The following is a 27,182-nucleotide window of genomic DNA, read 5'->3' as shown; positions in this document are numbered from 1 at the left end:
TAAACTGTGAATTGCTAAAGTAGGAATTAAAATATATAGCTGGTAAGTAGCAGATCTCTTATCAGTCTCTCTAGCCATTACATGACAGTTTAGGTTCATTATTAAAGACTTGGGTTTCTTTTTATAAGCAATACATTGCTTTTTATGTGAAGATTTCTGGTAGTTCACTTTAGCATATTGATGTGCTGGTTTGTTAGTACTCCCACTACCCATAAATTCCATTAAAAAATTTACATTTTCTAGTCTCTGAGTACCTTGGGGTTTTTACAATATGGTAAACTAGGCAAAATTTCAGGTACCAGTTGGTCATTTGGAGCAATTTTATCAAAATAAAAAAAAATTACTTTTATTTGATATCGCAGAATTTATTCCCTGAGAAGTAACTTAAACTTATTAACTATTTTATTATTCAAAAAAAGGATTTTGTTCTGATAATTAAAGGAGAAACTGAGGAAAAGCTGTGGTCTTTAGTACTAACACTAAATTTCTTTTTTAAGAAACATTTTTAGGGCTGGGGGGACACTTTGATATTAATTTAGACTGATTTAAAATGTCCTTTTCTACGGCTAAAGAATCTATTTTAAAAAAAGACTCAAAGTCTACATTTACAAAGCACCCTTCCCCCAAACCCAGATGGCAATGTTCATTAAGTCCTTAGGAATTACATCCCAGCAGAAGCCTCTTGAAAACAACAGTTCAAAGCAACTTAACAGGCACGAGGTTCTTTCTTCCCTTGAAGCTGTGGCTCCAGAATATTATTTTGTTTAACACAAATGTACTTATTTTTACCCTTCTGGTGCCATACACACTTATTTCCAGAAGCACATATCACTAACAGTTAACACTAACAATGTTTAATTCATCCCTTTACATAAACAATAAGAACAATAACATTTCATATATGAACAATTCATTAATTGTCAGTGTTTTGGCACAGGTCTTTATCCTGAAAAGAACTTTATAATGTTTATGTTTTCATTATCATTTTCTTTTACTGGAGAATTGTTCAAACAAACACATGATGAGATTAAAAAAAATAATAAAACCATAATCTCCAAAACGCAGAAGAAAATATCCATCTAAATTTGAGGTTGTCCTGATGATACATACTAGCCAAAAGTCATCAGAGAAAAGAGAAGCTCTGGAATTGCTAACATATAGGAGTTTGATATTTTGTGCTATTATCACAGTTCATCACACAGTTCAATAAAAAATGAAACACTAGCACCCTGGATTCCCAACAGTGGTAGGGGTGTTATAAAATTCTCAAAAATTTTTTTCCAAAAGAACCATGGAATCATTTAGCACTTTTTGGCAGAGGGTCTCATAAAGAAATAAAACAAACAATAATAGATGCTGAAAATACAAAGATGTAATATTTGCTGATTTGGATTTTTTTAAAAAAGGAAATAGGGATTTTAAAAAAAGTGATCCATCAATGAAGAGAAAGGTTGAACTTCTGTACAGTTCTTCAGGAGAGGAAGAAGGGCTAAATATTTTAAAGGGTGGTAAGTCAGTTTCTTGCTTGAAACTATATGGACTATTATAGAAAGATAGGTTTACTAACACTGTTGTTGGATCTGTAAATTGGCCCAATCTTTGCTGAAAATTGCTGGAATTTATACTTTACAATTTATGCTAAGTAAGCATCTAAAATATCTACTATCCTTTGACCTAGAGATCTCGCTGCTAGGCATATACCATAAGGAGATTCCCCGATACACTAAAATATTCACAGCAAGCATTTTTTGCAATAGCAAAAAAAAACCCTGAAAACAAAGTAGATACTTATTGATTGGAGAACAGCTAAAAAAAAATTGTGTTGCATGAATGCAATAGAAATCATGTATCATGAGAAATGACAACATGAAAAACCAGAAAAGCATCGAAAGACGTATGAACTGATACAGAATGTAGTAAACAGAATCAGGAAATAAAATACACAAAAACTCCTACAATATAAACCAAAAAGAATCTAAGTATAAACATACTGGACAAGCTTGTCCTCAAAGAAGAGAAAAACTGTACCTTTCTGAAGAGGGTGTGAAAACACAGCATCTACCAATGAATGGATAGAGAGCTGGGTCTGAAGTTGGGAAGACCTGAGTTCAAATTTGCCCTCAGAAACTTATTAGCTGTGTGATCCTGGGCAAGTCACTACTCACTTGCTGTTTGCCTCTGTTTCCTCGACGGTAGAATAGAGGATATTAATAGCACCTTCCTTGCACGGATGTTGCAAAATACATGTAAAAAGTGTTTAGTAAAGTGCTTGCTTGGTACATAAAAGGTGCTATATAAATGCTTATTCCTTTGTCCCCTTCCTGGTCAAGACTTGGTTAATGAGTTTTGCTGAAATTGATTAAAAAAAAATCATTGTTACAAAGGGTGGCTGTCTGTGTTGGTAAGGGGAGATGTGAAGATGTTAAAACAAATGGGAATGAATAATTTCTTTAAAATAAAATTTATAGGAACAACTTACACGTTTCATTAAGGCTTTGAAATCACAGTAAATGACTCTCTGACTGCTCGAAAACAAATAATAGAAACAGAAAAAGGAGATGGGCAACAAATGGGAAGACCACATAGAACAAAACAGAGCAACATCTATATGTGTGCTCTGTTTCAAACTCCAAAGCTACAGGTCTACCTTAATCAAATTATGGCTGGTAGACACTGTTTTAACAAAGAAGTTTTAGAAAAATAGGTAAAGTTTTCCCACTAACACTGTAAACACAAACATACCACTTAACATGCTAGAGTGACTCAAAAGGTCAAAAAAGGGAGTGGGCCAGAAGGAAGGGAAAGGAATTCTTTATATTTCCTTGGCTGAAATAATAAAATGTAACCCATGAATACAATATGTACAATTCCAGATTTCAAGGAAAACTCCTTCAAATTCAACAGCAGCTAGCAGCTTGTCTCTATTTGCCGTCACTCTAGATCAGAGAAACCCACATGCTTTTTTTCTATTTTACCCCGCCCCCCTCCAGTTACACTTGAGCTCTCTGACTGAAAAGGTCTGGAACAGATTAAAAGTCGGGCCACAAAATAAAAAGCCCTGGCATGTTGTCAAGCCTGTCTGGGATACACATACACAGTGGGCCCGAAAAGGGAAACTGAAGACAGTAAGAGAAGCTTGTGAAGCTTTTTGGACATGGAATTCTAGCTAGAAGGTTTGGTTTTTGCTAGTTGGGGATGAGGGATTGGATGGGGGACAACAGAGGTGGAAAACTTACTTATTTTTAAAGGAAAGGCCAACCCCATGTTAATAGTTAATGGAACATTACAATGATCACAGCAAGCTATTTCATTCCACTCTCATAGTTGAAATCATTGCTCAAAAATGAAATGTTTTGTTCTAATTCATGACCTTTGCTGCTTAGCTAAGATTTTATTCTCACTCTACTTCAGAAATGCTTAAATTGAAAAAATGTAACATGACTGGTTTTTGTTGTTGTTGTTGTTTTAAGACACGGAAAAGCCGAGTCTATTTCTTCTAGGATGATTTAGAGAAAAAGAGCTGGTATCTCTCTAGTCACTTACATTTATTACCTCTCTTAGTTACTTGGTTTCCTGTTTCAACCACAAGGCTTTATTCATGTAATAAACAGAATTCAAAGTTGCAAATTACTAGCATGCCGCATTACCTCTATAACAAACAAACAGGTCTGCAGCTCAAAAGACCAGTTTTTAAGCCAAACCATATATCTGCCAAAGCTGATGGCTTCTGAGTATGCTCCACCTTTGACTTTACTTGAATAGTGGGTTCAACCTGTCTGCAAGACTGGTCAGTTTAGCCTCCTCTATATTTCCCCTAAGGGCAAGTGAAGGTCTGAGTTTTGCACTCTCCCTCCCCTCCTCTTCCCTTTTTGGTAAAAGGTACTTACACAGTCACATGAGATTCGTAATGCTTTGGACAGCTTAGTTATTTTAACTAAGCAGACCTAAGGTTTTCCAGGGCTGCATTTAGATGGCATTCACAGAGTTAATACCTCTTTCTCGTAAGGGTCCTGCCAGTTGTTGTTAGGTCAACCCCTGTAAAGCTTCAAAGATTTTTTATCCCCTCAGCCTGACCTACTCAGTGATCTGCATACTGTTTTCATTTAGCTGCACTGAGTCCAAGAGTAAAGCTTCAAAACCACAATGATCTGCTCCTTTTTATACTCATTTTTCCATAGCTCTGGAAAAATACCTCAGAAATCCAACTAAAGAAACTGAAAATAATGAATTATCAGAAAATAAACCAAACACAAACTTGTACCCCATTATCAGAACATGCACACTTGGGGGATAGAAAGTTCCTCATCTGGGGTGGGAGAGGACATGGTGATCAAGAGAATGAATTGATTTTGTTGTTGTTGTTGTTGTTGAGAAGAGAAGGGGGAAGAGAAGGGAAGAGGGAGGGAGGGGGAGAGGAAGGGAGAAGGGGAGGGAGAGAGGGAAGGGGAGGGAGAGAGGGAAGGAGTGGGTGGGAGGAGGGAGGGGGAGAGACACTGAGATTGTGTACTTAGTTTCACCAAGTCGCATTATACTCATTAACCCACTTCCATGGTGACTGGTTGATATTTCAGTTAAAGAACAGGATTGGGTTGACACGAGTTGGAGGCCATCTCAGCAGAAGTGAGGCATAAGAATATGTTGATTGCATCACAGAGAAGAGCTGGAATTATGAGCTGGTGAGCAGGTTTCAAATGCTACTTGACAGCCTTATTATTATTATAATTTCAAAAGACCTTTAAGTAAGGTCATTGTGTCTCACAAAGATTTGTGAAGAGCAGTGATTTGGGTCAGTTAACTCCAGGATGCCTAGCAAACTAAAAGGTTTGGCTAAATAACTATCCTGCACTTCCAAGATTCCAAAGTTTAAAATGACAAATGAAAGTGTGGGAAAAATAGTACTTAAAAAAGTAGGGTGGGTTCTGCAGAGTTTTTTCTAATGCTATTAACTATTAATGTTGTTTACATTTAAACACATGTACACAGAGAAAGAGGAACGAGAAATATTCTAAAACATTTGTCTGAGATGAACCTTTACCAAAACGAGGGTCAAGCCTTGGGTCTAGCCAAGAGGTGGTCTTGTTCTTATGGTTTATGTAGTAAATTTCTCCATCCTGGGTCATGGCTTGTTCCCATCCATCGGGAAGGGGCCCTGCAATATAGAAGGAATTCATTGTTGGCTCTTTATTTGCTGTAGCTGAAAAACTGATCTATTTAAAAAAAAACTTCACATATAAAACAATTTATGAAATTGAATTGAGTTTATGTATGTTCTGAGAGAAAAGTCATGATGACCCTGCCACCCATCCATTAAACTAAGCAAACAAAATAAAATGTATCCCTTTACTAATAATTAATTTTGTTTTAAAAGCCATGTTTTATAATGTGGTTTTTTATCCCTTACTGTTATTTAGCAACCTTCCTAGTTTCCAAAATCCCTTCTGGGATCCTGAAAGACATCCCTATTGTTATGATCTATGATGACAACGACGATCGTAAATCAGGTCTATCAGAATGAAATTATCATCAGTATCAAAGATAATGAAGATTAGAGCCACAAAAATTTCTCTTACTTCAGTGGATGCCTTAGTTAGATACTGCTATTGCGTAAGTAACCTCTACAAATACGGAGGACCCTCAGATTAAGGGAACTAAGGATGTAAACCTTCAAGGCACAGTATTGAAGTTTATTCATTCTCTCCCTTCCCCCACTAGATACATGTAGAGAGTATCATCCTATTATCCCAGTCATAACATAGTGGAAAGGTCTTTGAATTTGGAGTCAAAAGACCTACATTCAGATCCCATTCTCTGGCAGATAATGGCTATTACTCTAAGCATATCAGTAACCTTTCCTGAGCTCTAGTTTCCTCTTCTACAAAATGAGAATAACAAATACATATACTGTGGTGTTTTGTGGGGGGAAATATGTTGTCACACATAAAACACACTTTGGCTAAGCCACCTAATTTTCTATACTTCCTAAAGATGAATTATTTGACATAGTATTAGGGAAAAAACATTGCATCTGAAGTCAGGAGAGACCCAGGTAAAATCTTACCCATGACACTTTCAAGGGAGTATGTTATGGTCAACTAATATAACTTTTGTGATGGTCAGTTTTCACATCTGTAAAATGGGGCAATAATACTTATAGTACCAACCTCACAGGACTGTTGTGAGAATCAAATGAAAGAAATATATAACACTTTGCAAAGCTTAAAGGGTTAAATAGCTAGTTAAGTGTTAGGAGTTGTTAATTATTATAATGAAGTGAATTTGGTCTGTAGGGAGAAAATAGAACTGTCAAAGGAAGGCAGACATACAACTGTCAAAGGAAGGCAGACAACAGCCTGAATGGAAACAATCCATGCCAACTGATTTCCAAGTAGTCTATGCAATTAGTTAATTCTCACTTAAGACATTGGTGGAGAAGAAAAGCCCCAGGAAAAAAAAAAGGATACAACATATTGGACCCCATATCAAACCTTCAATCTACCAAAATTTCTGGATGGAGGAATCAAAGAATATAGTCCTTTTCAAGATGTGTAGGTAAGCTAAAACAAACGAACAAAAAAGCCTCTTCTTCCAATGAAGACAACGGCTACTTCAGGTCCTAGTAGGATTAGGCAGGCATAACAAACCAGGTGATTGCTTTGTGGAGAAACTACCTAATGAGGCCTAGGATGACACTGAAAGCCTCAAGTGAACATCAGTTAGGGATCAGAATGGGGCAAAACATGGGCCATAAAAGTGCTGAGGATATGACTGGAATTCCCTATGGAAAGAGGGCACTTCCTACTCTTCTCCCAACCCCCTAGAATCAGAGATAGCTTTTGAGTTTTCAGTATTATTTCTGAGCAACAAAGGGACAATACTTTACCTCCCCCAACCCCATCATCATATCTACATTGTCATTCCTAGTCATTTCTTTCAGAGGAACTGAACATTGTAGTGGGTACCCCCTAAAACAATGTGGGTTGTAGTCTCTTTTTAAATTGGTAAATGGTGTTTGAGAGATTCCATGGCCTGGCAATTCCATCACCCTGCAGCCAGCCTGGTGATGACCCTCTTCTGACTTACCCCTTGGACACTACACATCAATAACCAGGCTCATACTCAAAACCTTTCTCTCTCTTTGGTCTGCCAGAAAGTTCTACTACCTTTATACCCAGGGTCACCTCAAAGCTGATGAAGTGTTGGAGGAACATTTCAAGTGGTTCATCCTAAATAAACGTGAGTAAAAGGACTACTCCAAATTAAGCTGACACCTATCTTAAGCAAGGTAGATACAAAAACAATTATAGACCTTTAGAGATGGAAGGGGCTACAGAAACCATCTTCTCCAACCCATATCTGGAGGAATTCCTACTGCAACATACCTGACAAAGGGTCTTCCAGGCTCTGCCTGAAGACCTCTAATGGAAGGGGAACAATTGGTCAACAAACATTTATTTCTTAAGCATTTACTATGTAATATGCACTGCGCTAAGTGCTAGGGATACACATAAAGGCAAAAACATGGTTCTTGCCCTCAGAAAGGAGGGGAGACAACATATAAATAACTAGGAACTAGGAACATGTGAGACAGATACAGGGTGGATAAAAGATAATGTCAGAGGAGAAGACTCTAGCAACTACTGAAGAAGTCTGGAAAGGCCTTCTTCAGAAGGGGGTTATGAGCTGAGTCTTGAAGGAAACCTACTTCATTGATTTAATCTAATGATTTAGGGAGTTTTTTAAAATCCTTGAGGAATTCTACCAAAGGAAATCAGGTCAAATAGGTTCACACATTTGTAGCTATGGTGTCTCACCTGGGCCAGAGATTCCAAATCAATGCACTGGGACTCATCATTGTATCAGAGGAACCTGGTGCAACTGGAAAGCCACATTCTCCTATGGCTCTGACTCATGTGTCCTACACTTTTATGTTTCTCTTCAAAACAATACCATTTTCCTCCTCTGCCATCCTAAATCAGATGGGTTTGATCTTGGATTGAAGCAATCTATACTCTTTTTTTCTAGTGGAAACAGAATCTAAACTGGATTTAGAGCCAGAGGACTAGGTTCAGATCCCAAATCTCCCGATTATTTCCTCAATGACCTTGGGTAAGTTGCTTCATCTCTCTGAGCCTCAGTTTCCTCATCTGTAAAATGAAGGTGAAGGTTGGACTCAATAGCTAGTATCTGTATAGCTCTTTAAGGTTTACCAAGTGATGTTTGAGATATATTATCTCATTTGATTCTCACAACAATCCTGGATGTAGGTGCTATTATTATTCTTATTTTGCAGAAGAAGAAACTGAGGATGAGAGAGGCTAAGTAACTTGCCCAGGATCACACAGTAAGTATCTGAGGCAAGATTTAAACTCTGATTTTCCTGAATCCCAGTCCAGTGTATAACCTCTAAGGTTTCTCCCAGCTTTAAAGATATTATCTGATAATTCTACTGTTAGTCCAACTATGGACCACAACTTCACTACCTGTTTTATTGTATTTAAAAATATAAAACCATTCTTACCTCCAGGGGTACAAAAACAGGCTGGCTAGTGGGATTTGACTTTCTGCTTACCCCTGCTTGTTCAATATATCTTTACAAATGGCATATAAATGATAGCCAAATCTGGATTACTTAGTCTTTGGGGAAAGCATTATGCTACTACTGCTAGGTAGGTTGATTGGTTGGTTGCTTTGGTAGAAGAAGTTCTTACTTATTGCAACATTAAAAATAAAAATAGGTAACTGACCAAATATTAATGTCTCCTTTCTGATTAAGGACTTTTCTTGAATTGGAGATAACTGGCTAAAGACAAACAAAAGCTTAATGAAACAAGTAGGTTTAGACCTTCTTGGAACTCATGGAATCAGGCCCAGTTTTTTTGTTTTTTTTTTTTTTTTTACCAGTCCAAAAACTTAGGAATAGCAACGAGGCCACCAGAAGAAATGAATGGTTGCCAAAAAACATTATTATGTGTTCATAGTGTGGCACTAAAAGAAAGTACTAGAGAAATTAAAAAGAAGAATGAGTAGAAGTTTGGACTAGATGAACTAAAATCAAATTAACTCTCAAATTCTAATTCAACAAATTTATAGTTACAAATTTAGTTTTCAAAATTTCATGTCCTTAATTATCACTTATCACCTATAAGATAAAATACACTAGCCTGAGGTTTCTCCTTAAATTCCCTCCTTTAGAGAATTCATTTACTCACACAGTTTCAACTATGCAGAATGGTGTAGAAGAAAAAATACTAGTCTTGCAAGGAGAGAGGACAAAAGTGTGAATCTTGCCTTTAAAACCTACCATATGTGTATCCCTTGGCAAGGCACAACCTCTCAGTGCCTATTCTATGCAAGATGGGGACTAAAACTCAAACAAGAGAGATCAGAAAAGCCTTTCTAGAAGTTGGCACCTGAGAAAAGCACTGAAGGAAGGGAAGTATTCTAAACAGTGGAAATGAAGCTTTCCTTGCCATATACAATCCAAGCCCTCTGCACTCTGGCCATCCTTTCAATCTCCTTCCTCCAGAACTTGGACTCTGAGAGGTGAGTTTTTGCCTCATCTTTCCTGGAATCAAGCCTCCCTACGCAGTTCCAAGCCATTTCCAAATGATGCTGCTGTACATACTCCAATCTTAGCCTGCAACCTCACCCCCAGCTTCCATTTATGTATTGTCTTCTCCTACAGAATGTAAGTTTTTTGAGGGCAAGGACTGTTTTGCTTGCTTGTATCCCAGCATTCAACACAGTACACAGAGTAAATACTTAATAAGTGCTTTTTCAATCGTTTGTTCATTCAGTCAAGGCATAATGAGCAGCAGAAACAAAGGCACAGGTGCAAGAGAGGAAATGCCAAATTTGAGGAAAACTAAGTAGACCAGTTGGCCTGCAACTAAGAATATGGAAATGGGAGTAATGTAAAATGAGTCTGGAAAGGTAAGCTGGAGTCAAACTGTGAAGGGCTTTGGACGACAAGTTTAGGCATTTGTCAAGTTTTTTGAACTTTGAACAAGGGAATGACATGGTCATATGCCAGCACTTAGCGCAGTATCTGACACATAGTAGGTGCTTTATTACAACTAGATGACTATGCTTTAGGAAGATTATTTTGGCTGTTGCATGGAGGAGGGATTGGATAAGGAGGAAACTGCAAGAAAGGAGTCCCATCAGGAAGCTACTGTAATAGTATATAGGCAAGAGTGATGAGGTCCTGAAACTGGAGGGATCAGATATAAGAGATGTTACGGAGGCAGAATTATCAGTGCTTGACAACCAACTAGATATGGAGGATCAGAGATAGTAAAGTGTTAAGGATGACTCCAAGGTTGTGAATACAGGTGACTGGAAGGATGGTGATACCCTTACCAGAAATAGCCAAGTTTGAAGTAGGGACATTTGTAGGAGGAAAGATATGAGCTTGAACATAGTGTATCTGAGATGCCTAAGGAACACCAAAGTAGAGGTGAGCAGCAGGCAGTCGGTGACGTAGAGTAATTCTACTCCCTCTTCCTCACCATAGCCCATCAAATACTTCTGGTTAGTTGTCATGGCTACCATGTCTTTTCCCAACACAAAACCCCAAAGTTTTTTGTTTTGTTTTGTTTTGTTTTTGCTAAGTTACATACATCCCCAGTATCTTTAGTTGTTTTTCACATGGTATGCTCTAAAGGGCTCTCACCATCCTGATTCCCTCCCATCTAATTATTCTTCATCCACAGAAAACTCTGCCTCCTTAAATATGGTACTAAGTGGGATAGCTAACATGGATGAGAGAATCAGGATTCAATAATATAAATGGGCTAACAATGTTCAAAACAAATGTCAAAATCTAATCAAATGAAATTTAATACAGATAAATGCAAAATCCTGCACTTACTTTAAAAAAAAACTTCCCAAGAATGGAACAGGAGATAACAATTCCTGTGAAAAAGATATGGTTATATTAAACTACAGATCAATATTTAGCATGTCATGGACAACCAAAAAAACCTAATGCAATCCTAGGCTTTATTGAGAAGCAGAAGATTCTGTTTGAAGGTGGGAATTTTGTTGTACTCTATACCCTAGTCAGATCACATCTGGGGTACTGGGTTCAATTGTGGGTAGCACATTTTAGGAAAGATACAACCTCTTTGTGTCTAGAGGTAGACATCTATGAGGTGAGAAGGCTGGAAATGATGACATATAAGCATCAAATAAAGAAATCAAGGGTTTTAATTTGGAGAGAATATTTAGGGGTGGGGATGGGACATGATATGTTTGCATGCCTGTCACTGAGAGAAGGGATTAAGCATGTTCCACTTGGCCCCAAAGGAGAGATCCAGAAGTAATGGGTGGAAATGCTAGAAGTGCAGATTTAGGCTTGATGTCAGGAGAAACCTCCTAATAAGAATTAAGAGCTATCTAGATGTGGAACAGGTTATCTTGGGAAGACTTCCTACTAGCAGTCTTCAAATAGAGGCTGGATGACCACCTGTCACCCTCATTATAAAGGTGGCATAGGGTGAACTAGACGGCTTCTGAAGAACCTTTCAACTTTGAAATTCTGTGAAGATGACACTTTCTCTGTGAAGCCTTTGTTCATCTCACAAGCAGAAGGTATTCTTTCCCTAGAGTTTTCCTACGGCATTTTGTCTGTACCTCTCCTTTCCCCCATTCATATTCTACTTTGGACTAAAATGATCTGTGTACATGCCATATCCTACACAGTACAGGACAAAGACTATGCGACATTTTATCTTTTTCTTTCCAGTACCTAGAACACAGACTTAATAAATGTTAGATGCTATAAAAATTCAAGTGTTATGGCTATGCATGGTTCATATTCAATAAAGTATTTCTTGAATGAAGATAAATTTGCATTTCAGCATCTGTAAAAGATGTAATATGAGGTTAGTCTCATAACTGGACTATTTGCTTCCAGTCCTATTCAATCCATCCTCCATAGAGCAGCCAACAGTCCTTTCTTCGGGATCTCAATTTTGAATATATGGTATAAAAATAATTTTTCAACAATTAGATGTCTAAAAATGGACTGAGTTTCCTGGTTAGATAGTGAATTTCCTGTCACTGGAAACATCTGAGCAGAGCTTATATGTTCACTCAGCTGATTTTATAAAGGAAATTCTTGTAGTGGACAGAAAATCAGATTAGATTAAACTCCAAATCCCCCCCCCCCTTTTTTTTGGTGAGGCAATGGGAGTTAAGTGACTTGCCCAGGGTCACACAGCTAGTAAGTGTCATGTGTCTGCGGCTGGATTTGAACTCAGGGCATCCTGACTCCAAGGCCAGACCTCTATCCACTGTATTTCTTACAATTTTAAGGTGCAATGATTCTATATAAGCAGTCATAGCTAAGTGTGGTGGTGTATGCCTATATCCCCTGCTTCTGGGAAGGCCTCAGGCTGGTGGATGGCTTGAGTCTACCAGCTCAGAGCTACAGTTGGACTAAAGCCAATCAGGCATCTACACTAAGTTCAGCACCAACGCTGTGAAGTACTGGGAGTGGAGAACACAAGGCTGCCTAGAGACGGATGAACCAGCTTTGGTTGGGAAAAGCAAATAGTTAAAGCTTCATTGTTGATCAGTATAGGGATTGGGCCTGTGAATAACTACTGCACTTCCAGGCTGAGAAAGACAGGGATTACTAGTAAGTAGCTAAGATCAAGATTTGAATGCTCTTCAGAGAGAAAGATAGAAGTCAGAAGAGCAACTGGAACTCTGAACCTCTTTTAGGCCTCAAAAGGTTTTAAAAATAAGGAATCTTCCCTATGCTAAATTAATCTCCAACATACTTTCTCTGATTATAATTTCCATATTTGTAGACTGGAAATTTGTACAATAGAGCTTAACTGTGGTGTCAACTCTCAATCAAGTTAAAGTCCCAAATAACCCCATAAAAATGCATACCATAAATGGTGAAATGGAATATGTTATTAGTGATTGTAAAATTCTGCATCATACTTTCCCACCATAGCATCAACAAGATTCTCTAAGATTCTGAAATCAGAAACACATGGCAAAACATAGGAGGCAGCCTGGTTCAGTGAGAAAAAAAAAATGTTGGTTTTAGAGTAGAGAGGACTTGTGTTCAAATCCCAGCTCTGACACTTTCAACTGTGTGGCCTTAGGCAAGTACCACTTAACCTCTCAGGGCTTTTGCTTCCTCTTCCGTAAAATAATGTAGTTAGATTTTAGATGACCTCCAGGGTACTTTTTCATCTCTAAATCAAAATCTCACGTTTCCACAAGCCTCCGAACACAGCAAAAATTTAGTGTGTAGAAAGGTCTATCGCAGTTGAGATATGGCCCAAACTGATTTGGGTTTTAGTTCTTCCTGAATGTATTTTTACCACTTTTCTGCTCCTAGATATATTTTAGGTGCTAGATTTCATGTGGGCAGCTAGTGGATAAAATGCTGGTCCTGAAGTCAGAAAGACTCATCTTCCTGAGTTTAAATCTGGCCTCAGACACTTACGAGCTGTGTAACCCTGGGCACGTCACTTAACTCTGTTTGCCTCAGCTTCCTCATCTGTAAAATGTGTGTGACTTTGGGCAAATTGCTTAACTTCTCTGGGCCTCAATTTCTTCATCTGTAAAATAAAAGGTTGGCCTTCTGTTGTTTGTTGTTTCACTCATGCCTCTTTGTGACCCTATTTGGGGTTTTCTTGGCAAAAATACGAGCTCAGATGAAGAGGAGTCAGATCTTCGGTGACAAGAAATATAACGACAACTTACAACTGATTTTACATTAGTAACTAATGACAACAACAGCATTCACTGTTGGTTGGAGTTTTTGAGAACCAACATAGTTAAGTACAAAGCACTTTCTTAAATGATGATCTCTGAGTCTGCTGATTTGGGATTGATATTATAGTATGGGAATTACAAGATATTAGGAATTCAAATAAGTTGATTTTAGAAAGTCATTTGCATACCATGAGCAGTAATCTGCTTAAGCAAAACTTTAGAACTGACCTCGGCTCCAGCTGTCTTTAATAGTCCTTTGATTTTAGTAAGTTGGGAAGAGGGGGGAGGAGGAGGAGGATTACTTTAGGTTAAAAATGAAAGAAAATCATTCTCCAGAGGTTATATAGTTCTTGTTTGTATTTTGGACATGATTTCAGAGACCCACAGCTACTGATGTCACAGGGTTTAGACTCGCAGCACTATCCTTATATGGTGGTGTACGAACATCATTTTATAAGAATTAACATCTTGAGCCTTCACACAAATATTCTTCCCATGAGTCAGAAGATGATTGTAGCAAGACAGTAACCAGAAGAATTTGGAAATCACTAAGGAAAATGAAAATTAAACTTCTACCAGTATCATTCCTCAAATCACTAATTTATTATTCATAGTCACTACAACTGAGATTCTTTGATGCATATTATTTGTTCTCTCAAGACCAAATCAGAAGAACTGAAACAATTTCTATACCTTTCACACACCTCTTAAGAGATGGAAGTTGTAACACAAAGCACAGAAGACAAGAAAGAATTAGCTTCTCTGAAATAAGCAAATACTCAGCTGAGGATGAACAGAGGCATAAATTCTATGATGTGGGTGAGTTTTTAGGCCTATTAAAATATGTGGTGGGTCAGGAGATCAGAGGATCCTAGACTGAAAACTGGATGAGATCACAGAGATCACCTAGTTGTACTACTCCCTTAACTGTACAGATGGTGAAACTAAGACCCAGAGAGATAGAGGGACTTGCCCAAGATCACAGGTCATAAAAGTAGCAGAGCTAGGATCTGAACCCATATTCTCAAGTTTCCATTTCAGTTGCAGACCCAGGATTTGAACCCGTATTCTCAAGTTTACAATTCAATTCTTTCCACCACATTGCCTTAAACTAACAAAATAATCAGATTAAGAGTATCCATTTATTTAACAAGCATTGGTTTAGTTTGCCCTTTAATGTACAGGGCACTATCTATACAGGTGACAGTGACACAAAGAAATTAAAACAAAACAAAACAACCTGTCCCTGACCTCAAGGAGCCCACATTCTACAAATAAATACAAAGTCATGGGGAGGGTACATGAACAATTTGGAAGGATCTGGAAAAGCCTCAGGTAGAGATGGCACTTTAGTATTGTGTATCATTAGGGATTTTAAGAGTTGGGAGTGAAGAAAGAGTTCATCCTAGGTTTGGGGGACAGACTCTAAAAGAAGGTACAGAGGTGTGATGTATAAAGGGAGCGGCAAGTAAGCCAGTCTGGCTGAATTGTAGAATGCATGAGGGGGAGTTAGAGCCAATCAGCTTGAAAACATAGGCTGGAACTAGATTAGGCAAGATTTTAAATGCCAGGCTAAGGTGACAGTGAGTCACTAAAGGGTTCCTGAGCTAGAGAGTAACACATCAGATAGGCACATATTATAATATCAATTTGGCAGATGTGTGGAAGACAGACTGAGGAGGGGAGCAATTGGAGACAGGGAGATGAATCAAAAGGCTATTGCAATAGTCCTGAACTAGTGGATGACTATGTGAGTGAAGTGAAGGGGTGGCTATGAAAGACAGTGTAGAGGTAGGATGATATGACTTGGCAACTGATTAGGTATTGGGCGAGGGGGAACTGAAGATGACTCTCTGATTGCAAATGTGGGTAATAACCGCAACAGATGGAACAATAGTGATGTTCGTGACAGAGATGGCAAAGCTTTTTTGGGGGGTAGGTAGAGTTGGGGGGTAGGGAAGGCTGGGAGACTAGTTCCATTTTGGACATAGTTTCATTTGTAGTTTTCAACATTTGGTAAATCCAGCTGGCAGCTGGTTAACAACGGACTGGAGTTCAGGAGAAAGACTACATTTGGATATGTGGATCTGGGAAACATGCATAAAGGTAACTGAATTCCTGGGAGCTAATGAGATTACTGAGAGAAGATATGGATAGAGTAAAGCAGAAGGACCAGGACAGAACCTTGGAAGACACATGAAGTGAAGGAGTAGAATATGGATACTGATCCAGCATAGGAGTACTCAAACAGGTAGCAAGATGAATCAAGAAAAAGAAATGCCATGAAAACCCAAGAAGGAAAAAGTGTCCAAGAGGAAGAGGGGGTTAGCAATGTTGAATGACAAAGAGAGGTCAAGAACAATGAGGACTGAGAAGGAACTATCTAATTTAGCAATTAAAAGATCACTGGAAACCTTGAAGAAGGCATTTTTGGTTGGTCAAATGAAGACTGGAAACCATTTCAGAACGAACTGAGAAGTAAGCTAGAGGAAAGGGAAGTAATAAATGTCGACTAAACACACCTTTTTCTAGGCATTTGGCTACAAAAGGGAAAAAAGCTATAGCTTGAGGGGATGGTAGAGTTAAATAAAATTTTTTAAAAGATTGAGAAAAGCTGGGTATAATTATAGGCAGCAGGGAAAGAGTCAGTAGATAAGAAAAGACTGAAGATTACAGGGAGAGTGGATGTTCAAGGAGGCATGGGCATAGATTTGCCAGAGGCTGCTGGATGCTGAAAATTCCAAACTGAAGATAGGCTGAGGTGGGGGACATCAATAGCTGAGAAACATGGGGTCCATCTCCCCAGCCTCAACAAAGATTGAAGGAACTCAACCGGGGGGGAAAAAAAAGTGGTGCCACAGTAGAAGGCATTAGAAGAAAGAAATAATAGGGCTGAGCTGAGGCCAAGAAGGAGATTGAGGAAGGCCATCAGCCACTATAGGCATCTATGTAGAAGCAGAAGACTTGAGCGAAAGCTACCAGTATTTGTATCTGTATTTTCAAGAACTGAGGAACATTTCAAAAAAAGGTACTTATAACTGTGACCGGGAGGATGGGATAAAAAAAGTGTTCAAATATCACTAAATATGAATTGAACCTATCTTCATAATCCTATGAATAGAATCCATACATTATTGGAACATGGAAAAGGCAAACTTTTAGCATTGCACCAAAAAGAACTCAGGTTTTAGGTTCTACAGTCATCCCCAGACCAGACAAGGCCACCTGAATCACAGTTTCTTTCTATACTACACTCCAAGGCCTTTTCCAGTCTTCTACTGGGTAACCATCCTGGAGACCAGGTCTTGCCCCCTCTCTCCAGGCTACCACTTCTCCCCAAAAGACTTCTTTATAGGCACACCATACCAAAGTAAGAATACACTCTGTATCCTTACCAGACTCCATAGGGCTTTACTTCTGCCTGTTTCTGCCATTTGTGAAGTGGGTTTCATGGCACCTAACAAGAGACAACATCAGCATCTTTCATGAGGAAGGACCTTGAACAGTCTAATTACTGTCTCCCTCAACAGACCTCTCTAAAATCACGATACTCTCTGCCTGGACTCATTCCTCAATAGTTAGCACACTATCATCACCATATATTCTCTGCATCCCAGTGATTTTAATCCCAGCTGTCCCGCATCCTAAACTTGTTTCCTTATTATTTCCCATCCACCTTGTCCCCACAATGTCTCACTGTAAATCCACTTACCCTTTCCCTGTGCTGTCTGGAAAATAAGCTCCATAATGAACAAACTTCTCTTCATCCAAAACCTTCTCCTTTCTCACTCCTTCCATATTCTGGCAGTCACTGAGATCCAGTTCCCTCCTGATGAAGTTCTATCACTGGCCACCATTTTTCGGCACTGGCTGCAATTTCATTAGTATCCTCAACTTATTGGTTGTGGTAAAAGAGATGGAATACTTCTCTCTCCTCAATTTCACTTCCAGACCACAATCATCATCACTCAGCAACCTCTCCTCTTCTGAGGTTCATACTACGCACATTTATTATCCAACCCAAATCCTGGTGTTTATTATTTATTAATGCTGGCTATTCTCCTTCCTCCCTCAGTGAGTTCCATGGCTGACTGTCTTCTCTGCCCCAACTCTTGCCTCTACAGTAGGGGACTTAAAACAAATATATTAATGCTTCCTCAAACATCTTAACTTCCCAGTTTCTCATTCTACTCAATTATAATGACCTTTTCCTCCATGCTACCTCAGCTGCCCACAGAAATGGTCAAAACCTTAATCCTGCCATCACCCATAAGTGTTCTATTTTCATGCTCATAAACTCTGAAATTTCTTTATTTAAACATACATTTTGATCATTCCATTTGGATTCATTTATCACCTCCATGCAGATGATTCTCAGATCTATACATCCAGCCCCAAGCTTTACTCTTGAATGATGGTTCCATATCAACTGCCTTTTGAAGCTATAAAGAACAGGGTCACACAGTCAATAAAGTGTCTTGTCTGAGACTGGATTTGAACTGAGGTCCTCCTGACTCCAGGGCCAGTGCTCTACCTAGTACGCCACCTAGCTGCCCCCAATCTCACCTTCCCTGCTCAGATTTACCAACCACTTACTCTGGGTACATGTTGTATGCATCTTTTTATTTACATGTTTTCTCTTTCATTAGAATGTGAGCTCCCTGAGGGCAGGGTCAGACCATGTTTCTGCTTTTCTTTGTATCCTTGGCTTAGTATAGTGCCTGGCACATAGTAAGCATCTAATAAATGCTTGTTGCCCGCCTGCCTTCCTGATTAGGCTCCTTTCCAGCTGTAACTCTATAATTGTCTGTGTTAAAAAGTAACTGAATGTATACAACGTGTAAGATACCGTGGCAAATGTAAAAACAGGTTCTTTCCCTCCCCCACTCTCCACCCCTCCCCCATATTAGCAAAGCTGAACATTCAAGCAGTACAATTTGCCTGTTTTTGAAGCAGAAACCTTGGTATCTTCATTTTATGGGCATCCTTATTCTTGATCCCAGTTTACCATGTCAGTTTCCTTTGTCTCCATTTCTCTCTTCTTCCCTCCTTTCCCATAGTACTTTAGCATTTGACAGCTATTACAGCAGAGACAACAGGGCTGGGTACAAGCTAACAGCTCTTTACTATTTATTTTTGTGACCCTGCCCACTTCTGATCAGTCTTATTCCACAGCAGTGGTGGGTGTAGTGCCGTCTTCCCTGATACGCACTGACTCACAGGATTGACAGGGCATGTTCTCAGTCAAGGTGCAGCTTCAGCTTTTCCTTTCAGGGAAACGTCCTAGGAATCTCATACTGTTTTTGCAAGGAGGAGAACTAATCCTAATCTATCAGAAAAACTTGGAAAAATCCTTCTTTCATATCTGCTAGTTCTAATTCTAATAGATCCACCCAATTATTTCCTGTTTCTTTATTCGTTCCTCCTCCAAATTTTAAAGTCCTATACAAATATGAGTTATCACTAGGTGTGGTGGCACACCTGCAATCCCTCCTACTAGGGAGGATCAGGCTGGTGGATCACTTGAGGTTGGGAGTGAATTGCAGAGGGCTAAGCCAATGGAGTGTATGCATTGTCCAGCACCAATAAGGTAAGCCTTGGGAAATGGGGGACTACCAGGCTGCCTAAGGAGAAAGGAACTGGCCCTGATCAAAAAAGGAGCAAATCAAAGCTCCAATGCTAATTAGTAATGGGAATGGGCTTATGAATGGCTGCTGCATTTCCAGCCTGGGTAAGAAAGTAGACCATGCCTCTCTCTTTGCATTATCTTATATAAAAATGTAGTCATCTTTCTCTCAATTTCAACTTTCAAAAGTATCTCATATTCTTCTACAAGTTGAATTATCTATGATCTCAATAATTAACTGGTAGATAGCACAAACCATCCATGTCTTTTCATATGGCACAACTTCTCTCTATATCTTCTTATAAACTCCTCATGTTGGAGGACTTCCTATAAATCTCTTGTTGTGTGGATATTAGTAGAACATGTCAATTTATCCATCAGTTGCTTCTTGTTCTTGATACATGACAAGCACAATTCCCTTTTCAGTTGTACATTTGTCTGATAACAACACCGTTTATTCAACATCTATTAATTTCTCATAGGTGTTGTGTTGCACTCTATTCAAGCTCACCATCTATGTATCAATTTCCTTTGAGTAGTTCACTACTTTAATTATTCCAAGACTATGCACTCCATGATTTGAAAATTAGAAGAATGATGATATTAAAAAGGGGGGCCTTTGATTCAGAAAGAAGTTTGGAGTCATTAAAAGCACGGTGTAACCTAATGGGAACAGTCAATGTTGGAGGGACTGTACAAAGAAAGCCAAACCAATGCTCTGTTGGTGGAAGTGTGAATTGATCCAACCTTTTTGTAAAATAATTTAGCATTGTGTAAGAAAGTTACTAAAATATACATAGTCTTTAACTCAGGAATTTCACTACTAGTTATATATCTCAAGGATGTGAAAGAAAGAATGAAATATTCACAGTAGAACTTTTTTTTTGTAGGAGCAAAAACCTGGAAATCAAGTTATATGATCATTGATCGCTGAATGGTTAAATAAATTCTGGTTCAGGAATGTAACTGAATTCACTGCAGTGACTATGAAGAACACAAGGCATGGAAAGACTTATTCGAATTGATAGAAAATGAAGGAAGCAGAACCAGGAAACCAATATACATTATGACAATCACAATGTCAATGGAAAGAACAATAACCAAAACTGAAAGTGAATATGTAACTGTAATGATTGAACTTATCACCAAAAAGAAGAGAAAATGCACCTCCCCCTCTCTCCCTCTTATTTTTTTTTTTTTGTGTGCAGCTAGGTGGTGCAATGGATAGAGTGCTGGGCCTGGAGGCAGGAAGACTCATCTGTCCTCAGACACTTACTAGCTTATGACCCTAGACAAGTCACTGACCTCAATTTGCCTCAGTTTCCTCATGTATAAAATGAACTAGAGAAGGAAATGGCAAATCACTCCAGTATTTTTGTTGTTGTCCACGACAGAAGTAACTGAACAATTTTTTTTTTTTGGTAGATGTGAGGATCTATTGGTGTGGAACATTTCATGTGCTGTCACAAAGGTACAATCTGTACTGGAAGAGTAGCCAGGGAGGCTGTCATCTGGGGAAAGCCAGATGACTCTCTCTTGTACTTCCCACAGCATCAAGATCACTTTTCTCCTCAAGCCTTTGATACCACCACTTTCACTCTCTATCTCACCTGGTCATTTGGAAGTCAATGAAATCAGTAAAGGAAAGAGAACCTTAGACAGAGCTTTGAGGGCCATCCAGGATTATGTAGCAGATGATGAATGATGAAGAACCAGCTAAACTTAAGAGAGGTAAGACACATACGGGGAGAATAATGAGAGGAAAGTATCATGCAAGCTTAAGGGGAAAACTGGAGATGGGATGGATTTTCCATTACTCATGGCCTTTGTACAGAAGCCAGATAAGTTCTTGCCACTAATATTGTAGAGAGGATTTCTTGTTCAGGTATGCTTGGAAGTGTGTTTCATTATCTGTTTTTCTGAGAGTGAATGGCCTTTTTAAAAATTAAATTTTAGTTCAGTTGCCTTCTAGTGTCAGTTCAGAACACTTTTGGCTCTAAAAACTCCTAAGTAGTTATCAGAGCTTCATTTGTAAAAGTTTCGTGTATAAAAGGTACCTTTTGTTGGGTTTTTATAACCAATATACTAAGTCACCAGAAAAGTCAAATTAAATTCCTTACTATTAAGTGAGGTTTTTCCAACAACTGTCATTAAATATTAATTAAATTCTCTACTTCATGGATTATCATGTACAGTATAAGATACAGCTGTATACTCATATAGTAATTTTCAAGGTGGAAGATCTTATTAATTCAAAATTTTCTGTTGATTTTTTTTTGCTAGTCATAGGCATTCCACCTAACTCTGACCCCCCCAAAACCCTCTCTCATAATATATTCTAGTCTATTTACCTACAATACTAAGTTTCACTTAAGTAACTGCAACTTACTTAACAAAGTTAAGTACTTAAGAAGAAAAGGTTTTAATTTTTACATGGTCATATCTTCATCCAAGATTCCTAGATGCTTTAGAATAGTTTAAAGAATACTTTTTCAGGGGCAGCTAGGTGGAGAAATGGATAGAGCACCAGCCCTGGAGTCAGGAGGACCTGAGTTCAAATCTGCCCTCAGACACTTACTAGCTATGTGACCCCGGGCAAGTCACTTATCCAAAACTGCCTATCTTATGTGAATTTTGTCTGTACAGCCTGAGCCCTGCTACCTGACAGTTTATAGCTTCAAGAGGGCTTCATGTGAAGACTAGAACGTTGAAAATAGCCAACTGCAGAAGACTTGCCTTCACCATCAAACCTGCTGCCTTTCATTAATGACTGTCTGGTCCCCTTCTCCTATACACTGAGGGGGCTCCACCTGGGAGAAGCAATTTGCAGAAGACACCTTCAAACCAGAATTCTAATTAGAACTTGGGGACCTACTTAAGTCTACATTTTTCTCCATACCTTGCCCTACAGCTAACAAATTCTTTTTGTATGACCCCCTAGTCCTTGGGTGGAGAAGCAAAACAAAATATCTCTCCCCTGCAACTACTGCTCCATTCTCATCTCTACTCCACCTTCCCCTATAGCCTTTAGCACCCAGTTCTATTAATAAATTTTCCCTTTATCCTAGATATCTCATTCCTACATTCTTTTCTTCGGGTAATCAGAGAAATCTGGATTTCCTTTGAACATAACCAGTCCCCTGAAAATGTCTCCAATACTCGCCAGTTCTCTCACCATACACCCCCTAACACATAAGACAAGGAAGGTCACGTGGCATATTTGTTGCTCCCTACTGCTACTTCCAGATTCCCTCTGCTGCTGTCTCTCAGCATTCATGATCCCTTTATGATTCCATTTATCCCATTTATGATTCATTCTTTCCACTTATATCACCTGTCCATAGTCCCATAACCATAATCTAATGAGTTCCAGGAATATATGACTCCTTTCCTTAAAAATCTTCAGTCACTCCCTAACTGCCTCTAGGATAAAATATAATCTCTTCTGTCTAGCATTTAAACATCTCCTCCATCTAGCTCTCACCTAATCTTCCAGTCATATTCATATTTCTGCCCTTGATCCATTCCAATGTTTTGGCCAAATTGGACTACTAATTGTTACCCAAACTTGATATTACATCTTTACATCTCCATAAGCTGCTCCCCATGACAGGAAATAATCCTCATTCATCAATACCTTCCAGAATCATTATCTTACTTAGTGGTTTAACTCAGGTGGTACCCCTTTGCTCAATCTTCCTGCAGATTTCCCCTGACTCCAAGTTAAAACTGTTTTTACTCCCTTGAAATTTTCCTAGAGCATTTTATCTATATATCTCTTTCCCCCCATCACTCACTACCTTGTGTTGTACTTATCTGTGTATGCCATCTCTCCACACCCTTAACCGCCCCCCCCCATTAGAATGTCTGCTCCTTAAGGGCAGATACAGTGTTTTTAACACTATATTTCAAGCATCTAACTCTGTGCCTTGTACATAGATTTTCCCCCTAAGTGTCTATTGACTGAATGAATGTTCAATTGCATAAACTGGTATACTCACATAAGCAGTCCTTATATTTTGCTCCTATGAAGAAAGGCTGAAAACCTTTTAATGACAGTATCAATTAGAAGAAGCCAATATTAAGCCAGGTTTTTCTTTTAGTATCAGTACTATTGATTACTTTTTGATGATAGTATCAAGTAGAAGAAACCAAAATTAAGTCAGAGGTTTTTCTTTTATATTACCCAAGGAATTTTAGTTATTCAAACAAAGAAAAAAACTTCATCACAAGGTGGATTCATTATAGCATGGCTCAGACTTATAGTGATGTTCAAGGAGCGACTTGTCTACCTCTGCCACTGACACAGAATATAGTAAAATTAAAACTTCCCCTTAAAACATTCATTTGGAAGATATTCAAATACATCAATCATACATTATATATAGAAGTATATAAAACGCAGTTCAATTTTGCCTACATCACATGCTAAAAGCATGCTTAAAACACTTAGATATAGGAAAACAACCAGAAACTGATTGTGATGGATGTTTGGTTTTAAACACAAGACTGAGTCCAAACTATTCATATACATTAGAATATTGTAAAATCCAAGGGAGAAGGGAAAAGTGCTACAATAAGGAACACTTTAAATGCTGGAAAATTTTAGCTTCCATTACACACATTTATTTAATGATAAGTCAAATCATATGTAATACAGCAAAGACTTAAAACTTCACATGGGTAGACACCTAGAAGATCCAACTTTAAAACTTGACCCAGAGCACCAAAATTGCTCTATCCAGAACAGAAACAGCAAGGACTATTCCAGGAGTATGAGAGACAAATCTTGCCTTTTGTATTCCCTTACTGGAAATGCTTCCCCTGGCAGCCAATCCAGCCTGATATATTCCCTCAGTATCAGGCTATATATACCTCACACTTCTCCCAGTTACTTGCTACAGACAAAAAATGTAGTGTAACAGAAACCTTTGCTGTTCTAATGATCCACCTGTGGGTGTGGTAAGGTGGTCACTAAACTCACCATGGGAGATAGGGTAAGCAGCACTGACAGAAGGAACAATCAGAATACCAGCAGCACAGTCTCTAGATGAGGATAGAAGCCAAGTAGCCTAGGGAAAAGATGTGGTGCCTACCATACAGTATTCACCAACCCAAAAAAGTGTATTACCCTGTATCTTGTTTTACAATGAGAGGGAACAGAATGTGATATACTGAAAAGAACACTGGATTCTGACTCAGATCACATGGGTTCAAATGCTAATCCTGCTATTTATTACTTGTATGCCCTTAGACAGGTCACCTCCTTCTCCAGGCCTCAGTTTCCTCAAATGTAAAATGAGGGGACTGGACTAAATGTTCACTGAGCTGCCTTTCAATTTTAATCTATGATTTTATGCTTTTTCCTGTAATCAAAGAGAGATGTGGTTACTTTTGGTTAATTACATAGATTGCCTTTATTATAAATTACATTTCCAATATGGATGTGAGAATAATCACTGGGACATATTTTGTTTGTTTGTGGTTAGTTGGTTTTGTGCTATTGTATGCGTCTGGTGTTTTGTTTGTTTTTGATGTAAGTCCTTTGTATTAGCTAAAATCTTTCTGCTATTAAATGAATTTTCTATTTTCAAAGTTAGAAGAGTTAACTATATTTTTCTCAAGTTCTTTAATATTTCTCCCTCAAATGAAGATTTTGTTAAATAAAAAATGTAAAGAGTAATAATTGTTAATATAAACGTGCCCACGCCAATGTTCAACATTCTTCTATAAAAACTGTAATACTACTGAAAATTTTTAGATTAAAAAAATTTTTTTAGGATACTAGACCTAATAATGGAAGATTATAATATATAATCTAGTTTAAAACTGACAAAGGATGGTTTCCATCTAGTATCTCGTTTTCCTTATGTTTTGTCTGGAAAGATTCTGATGGTGTGACCAAAAGCAACAACAAAAAAATTAAAAGTCATACAAAAAAAGCAACCCATTTGGGCCTCTGCTTCCGCAGGTCACAACAGTTTATAAAAAGAAAAAGCACAAGAAATTAATTTCTGTATTCAGAAAATTCTGGGGTTATACTTGCCTGTCTCTGTATCCAAAGAACAACATTAGAAGAAACAGGCAATGGAAGACTCAGAGACAGAAACTACTCCAGCATTACAAAGTTCTGTAGTTCTTAATTTAGTTACCAATTAATTTTAAGGGCTGGACCTGGGCATGTACAATACACATGTACCCTGAGGAAGGAAGCATTTCTATTGCCCCCTAGTGATTCTTAGGGTGGAATGAATTTCTGGATGGTCAAGAGAAACAACATACCTTTGCTTTCTATCCAAACCACTAAAGGAAGTGAGATACTTCAGTTATAAGGTCTTGAACACAAAGGGAGAAGAAGAGAAACTGCAGACAAGGCAGCATGAACCAGCTCCGAGTAGGATTTCGAGACACCACTTAGTTTTTGGTGGAGTTTTTTGTTTGTTTTGTTTTTGTGAAGTAACCATGTTGGAATTATTTGCTTTAAATGACTAAATTAGTTTATGGTACCATATTAATAATTACACAGGATTTATATATAAAATAATGGCTTTAGAATTAGGGGTCCCCTTTTATCCAAAATTGTATCTAAACTGTGAAAAGCAATCTCTCTCCTGATTTTTTTTTTCCATGAGTGGCCCAGTGAAAATGGTATCATTTAGTTAAATGCTTGAACCTTCAAGGATTTAATGATTCAAAAGTTTTAAACGGAAGAGGATATATATGAAATGAATTTACATCATCAACTCAAAGGAGAGTTATTGTTTTTAAAAACAAGAAGTGTGTAAATGGTGATTAATGCATTCTTTTAATCACATTTGACTTACCCGAGGCTGAATTCATTATGTTTTGTTGGACTGGTGGACTGGTGGGAGCTGTAACATTCATCTGTGAAAGCATTGCCTTCCTGGGGTCCTGCCATGTTGTTGTCTGATCGATGTGACTAAGACAAAACAAACCACTGAGTTAGATAAGAATATTTCATGTTTTCACAATAATGATTTCTTTTCTCAAAAATAGGATGGAAACACTTAACAAAAGATCCCAAATTAATCCTTAAAGAGCAGACCCTATGCACTTTGTTCCTTCCATTATTCCACCCTAGTCATGTAAACTAGCCATTCAATAACTTTCCTACATATGCTTAGCATTAATTAATTAATTACTTTTCAAATTCTATTCCTGAAAGGTATGGAAAGTTATGCCTTAAATTTCAGGTAAACGAAAATTCTTTGACATTTTAAATGACTATTTACAACCCATTAACAATCCAGTAGAGGAACACTGTGTTACAGTGGTCAGATGACTGACTTCGGAATCAGGATCAGATCTTGTCTCCAATATATAATAGTATTTGTGGCCCTGGTAAAGGAATTTAAACTTTTGGTGCTCCAAGAAACTCTCTAAGATCGTAAGTTCAAGATGAGGTACAAATATGGATAGGTAGAAGAAATTTCTATATCAAGCATCCCTTATACTGATGAAAAATCACAGGTTGGGATAATAATAATCCATCTTTTTTTTTTAAAATACAGTTTTTTACAAGTGTTAAGAATATTCATTCATAATAGCAAAACTTAAGATTCACTTATAAGGAACACAATTTTATACTCCTGGATGTAAATAATTACCAAATAGAAAACTAAGCTTAGTGAAAAAATCAGTCAATTTAGTCATCAGAAATCTTACTATTTAGATAATTTAACTAATTGTTAAAGTGAGAATCAATAAGAAACTTTTCTTTGTTTAAACAAATTGGTTTTCATTTTCCTCAAGGAAATATGCTAAAGTTATAGAATTCATAAAACTATCT

General features: G+C 38.0%; 1 protein-coding gene across 12 annotated transcripts in view; it reads right to left on the bottom strand.

Moving 5' to 3' along the window:
• The window catches only part of YAP1 (Yes associated protein 1), a 141,771-nt gene that overhangs the window by 42,769 nt on the left and 71,820 nt on the right, over positions 1-27,182 (bottom strand). For 4 of the 12 annotated variants that reach the window (XM_027849513.1, XM_027849518.1, XM_027849516.1 and 1 more), the window contains exons 3-4: positions 26,197-26,312; positions 5,030-5,149 (exon numbers count right to left, since the gene is read on the bottom strand). In XM_027849513.1, coding sequence (XP_027705314.1) covers positions 5,030-5,149; positions 26,197-26,312 — 236 coding nt within the window. The remainder of the gene's footprint in view (positions 1-5,029; positions 5,150-26,196; positions 26,313-27,182) is intronic. The other 8 variants (XM_027849515.1, XM_027849519.1, XM_027849517.1 and 5 more) reach the window with 2 other exon arrangements.

Source organism: Vombatus ursinus, unplaced genomic scaffold, assembly GCF_900497805.2.
Source record: "Vombatus ursinus unplaced genomic scaffold, bare-nosed wombat genome assembly UNPS02007612.1, whole genome shotgun sequence".
NCBI lineage: Eukaryota > Metazoa > Chordata > Mammalia > Diprotodontia > Vombatidae > Vombatus > Vombatus ursinus.
Note: the sequence above shows the minus strand (reverse complement) of the source record. Positions and strands in the feature narration are given on the sequence as shown.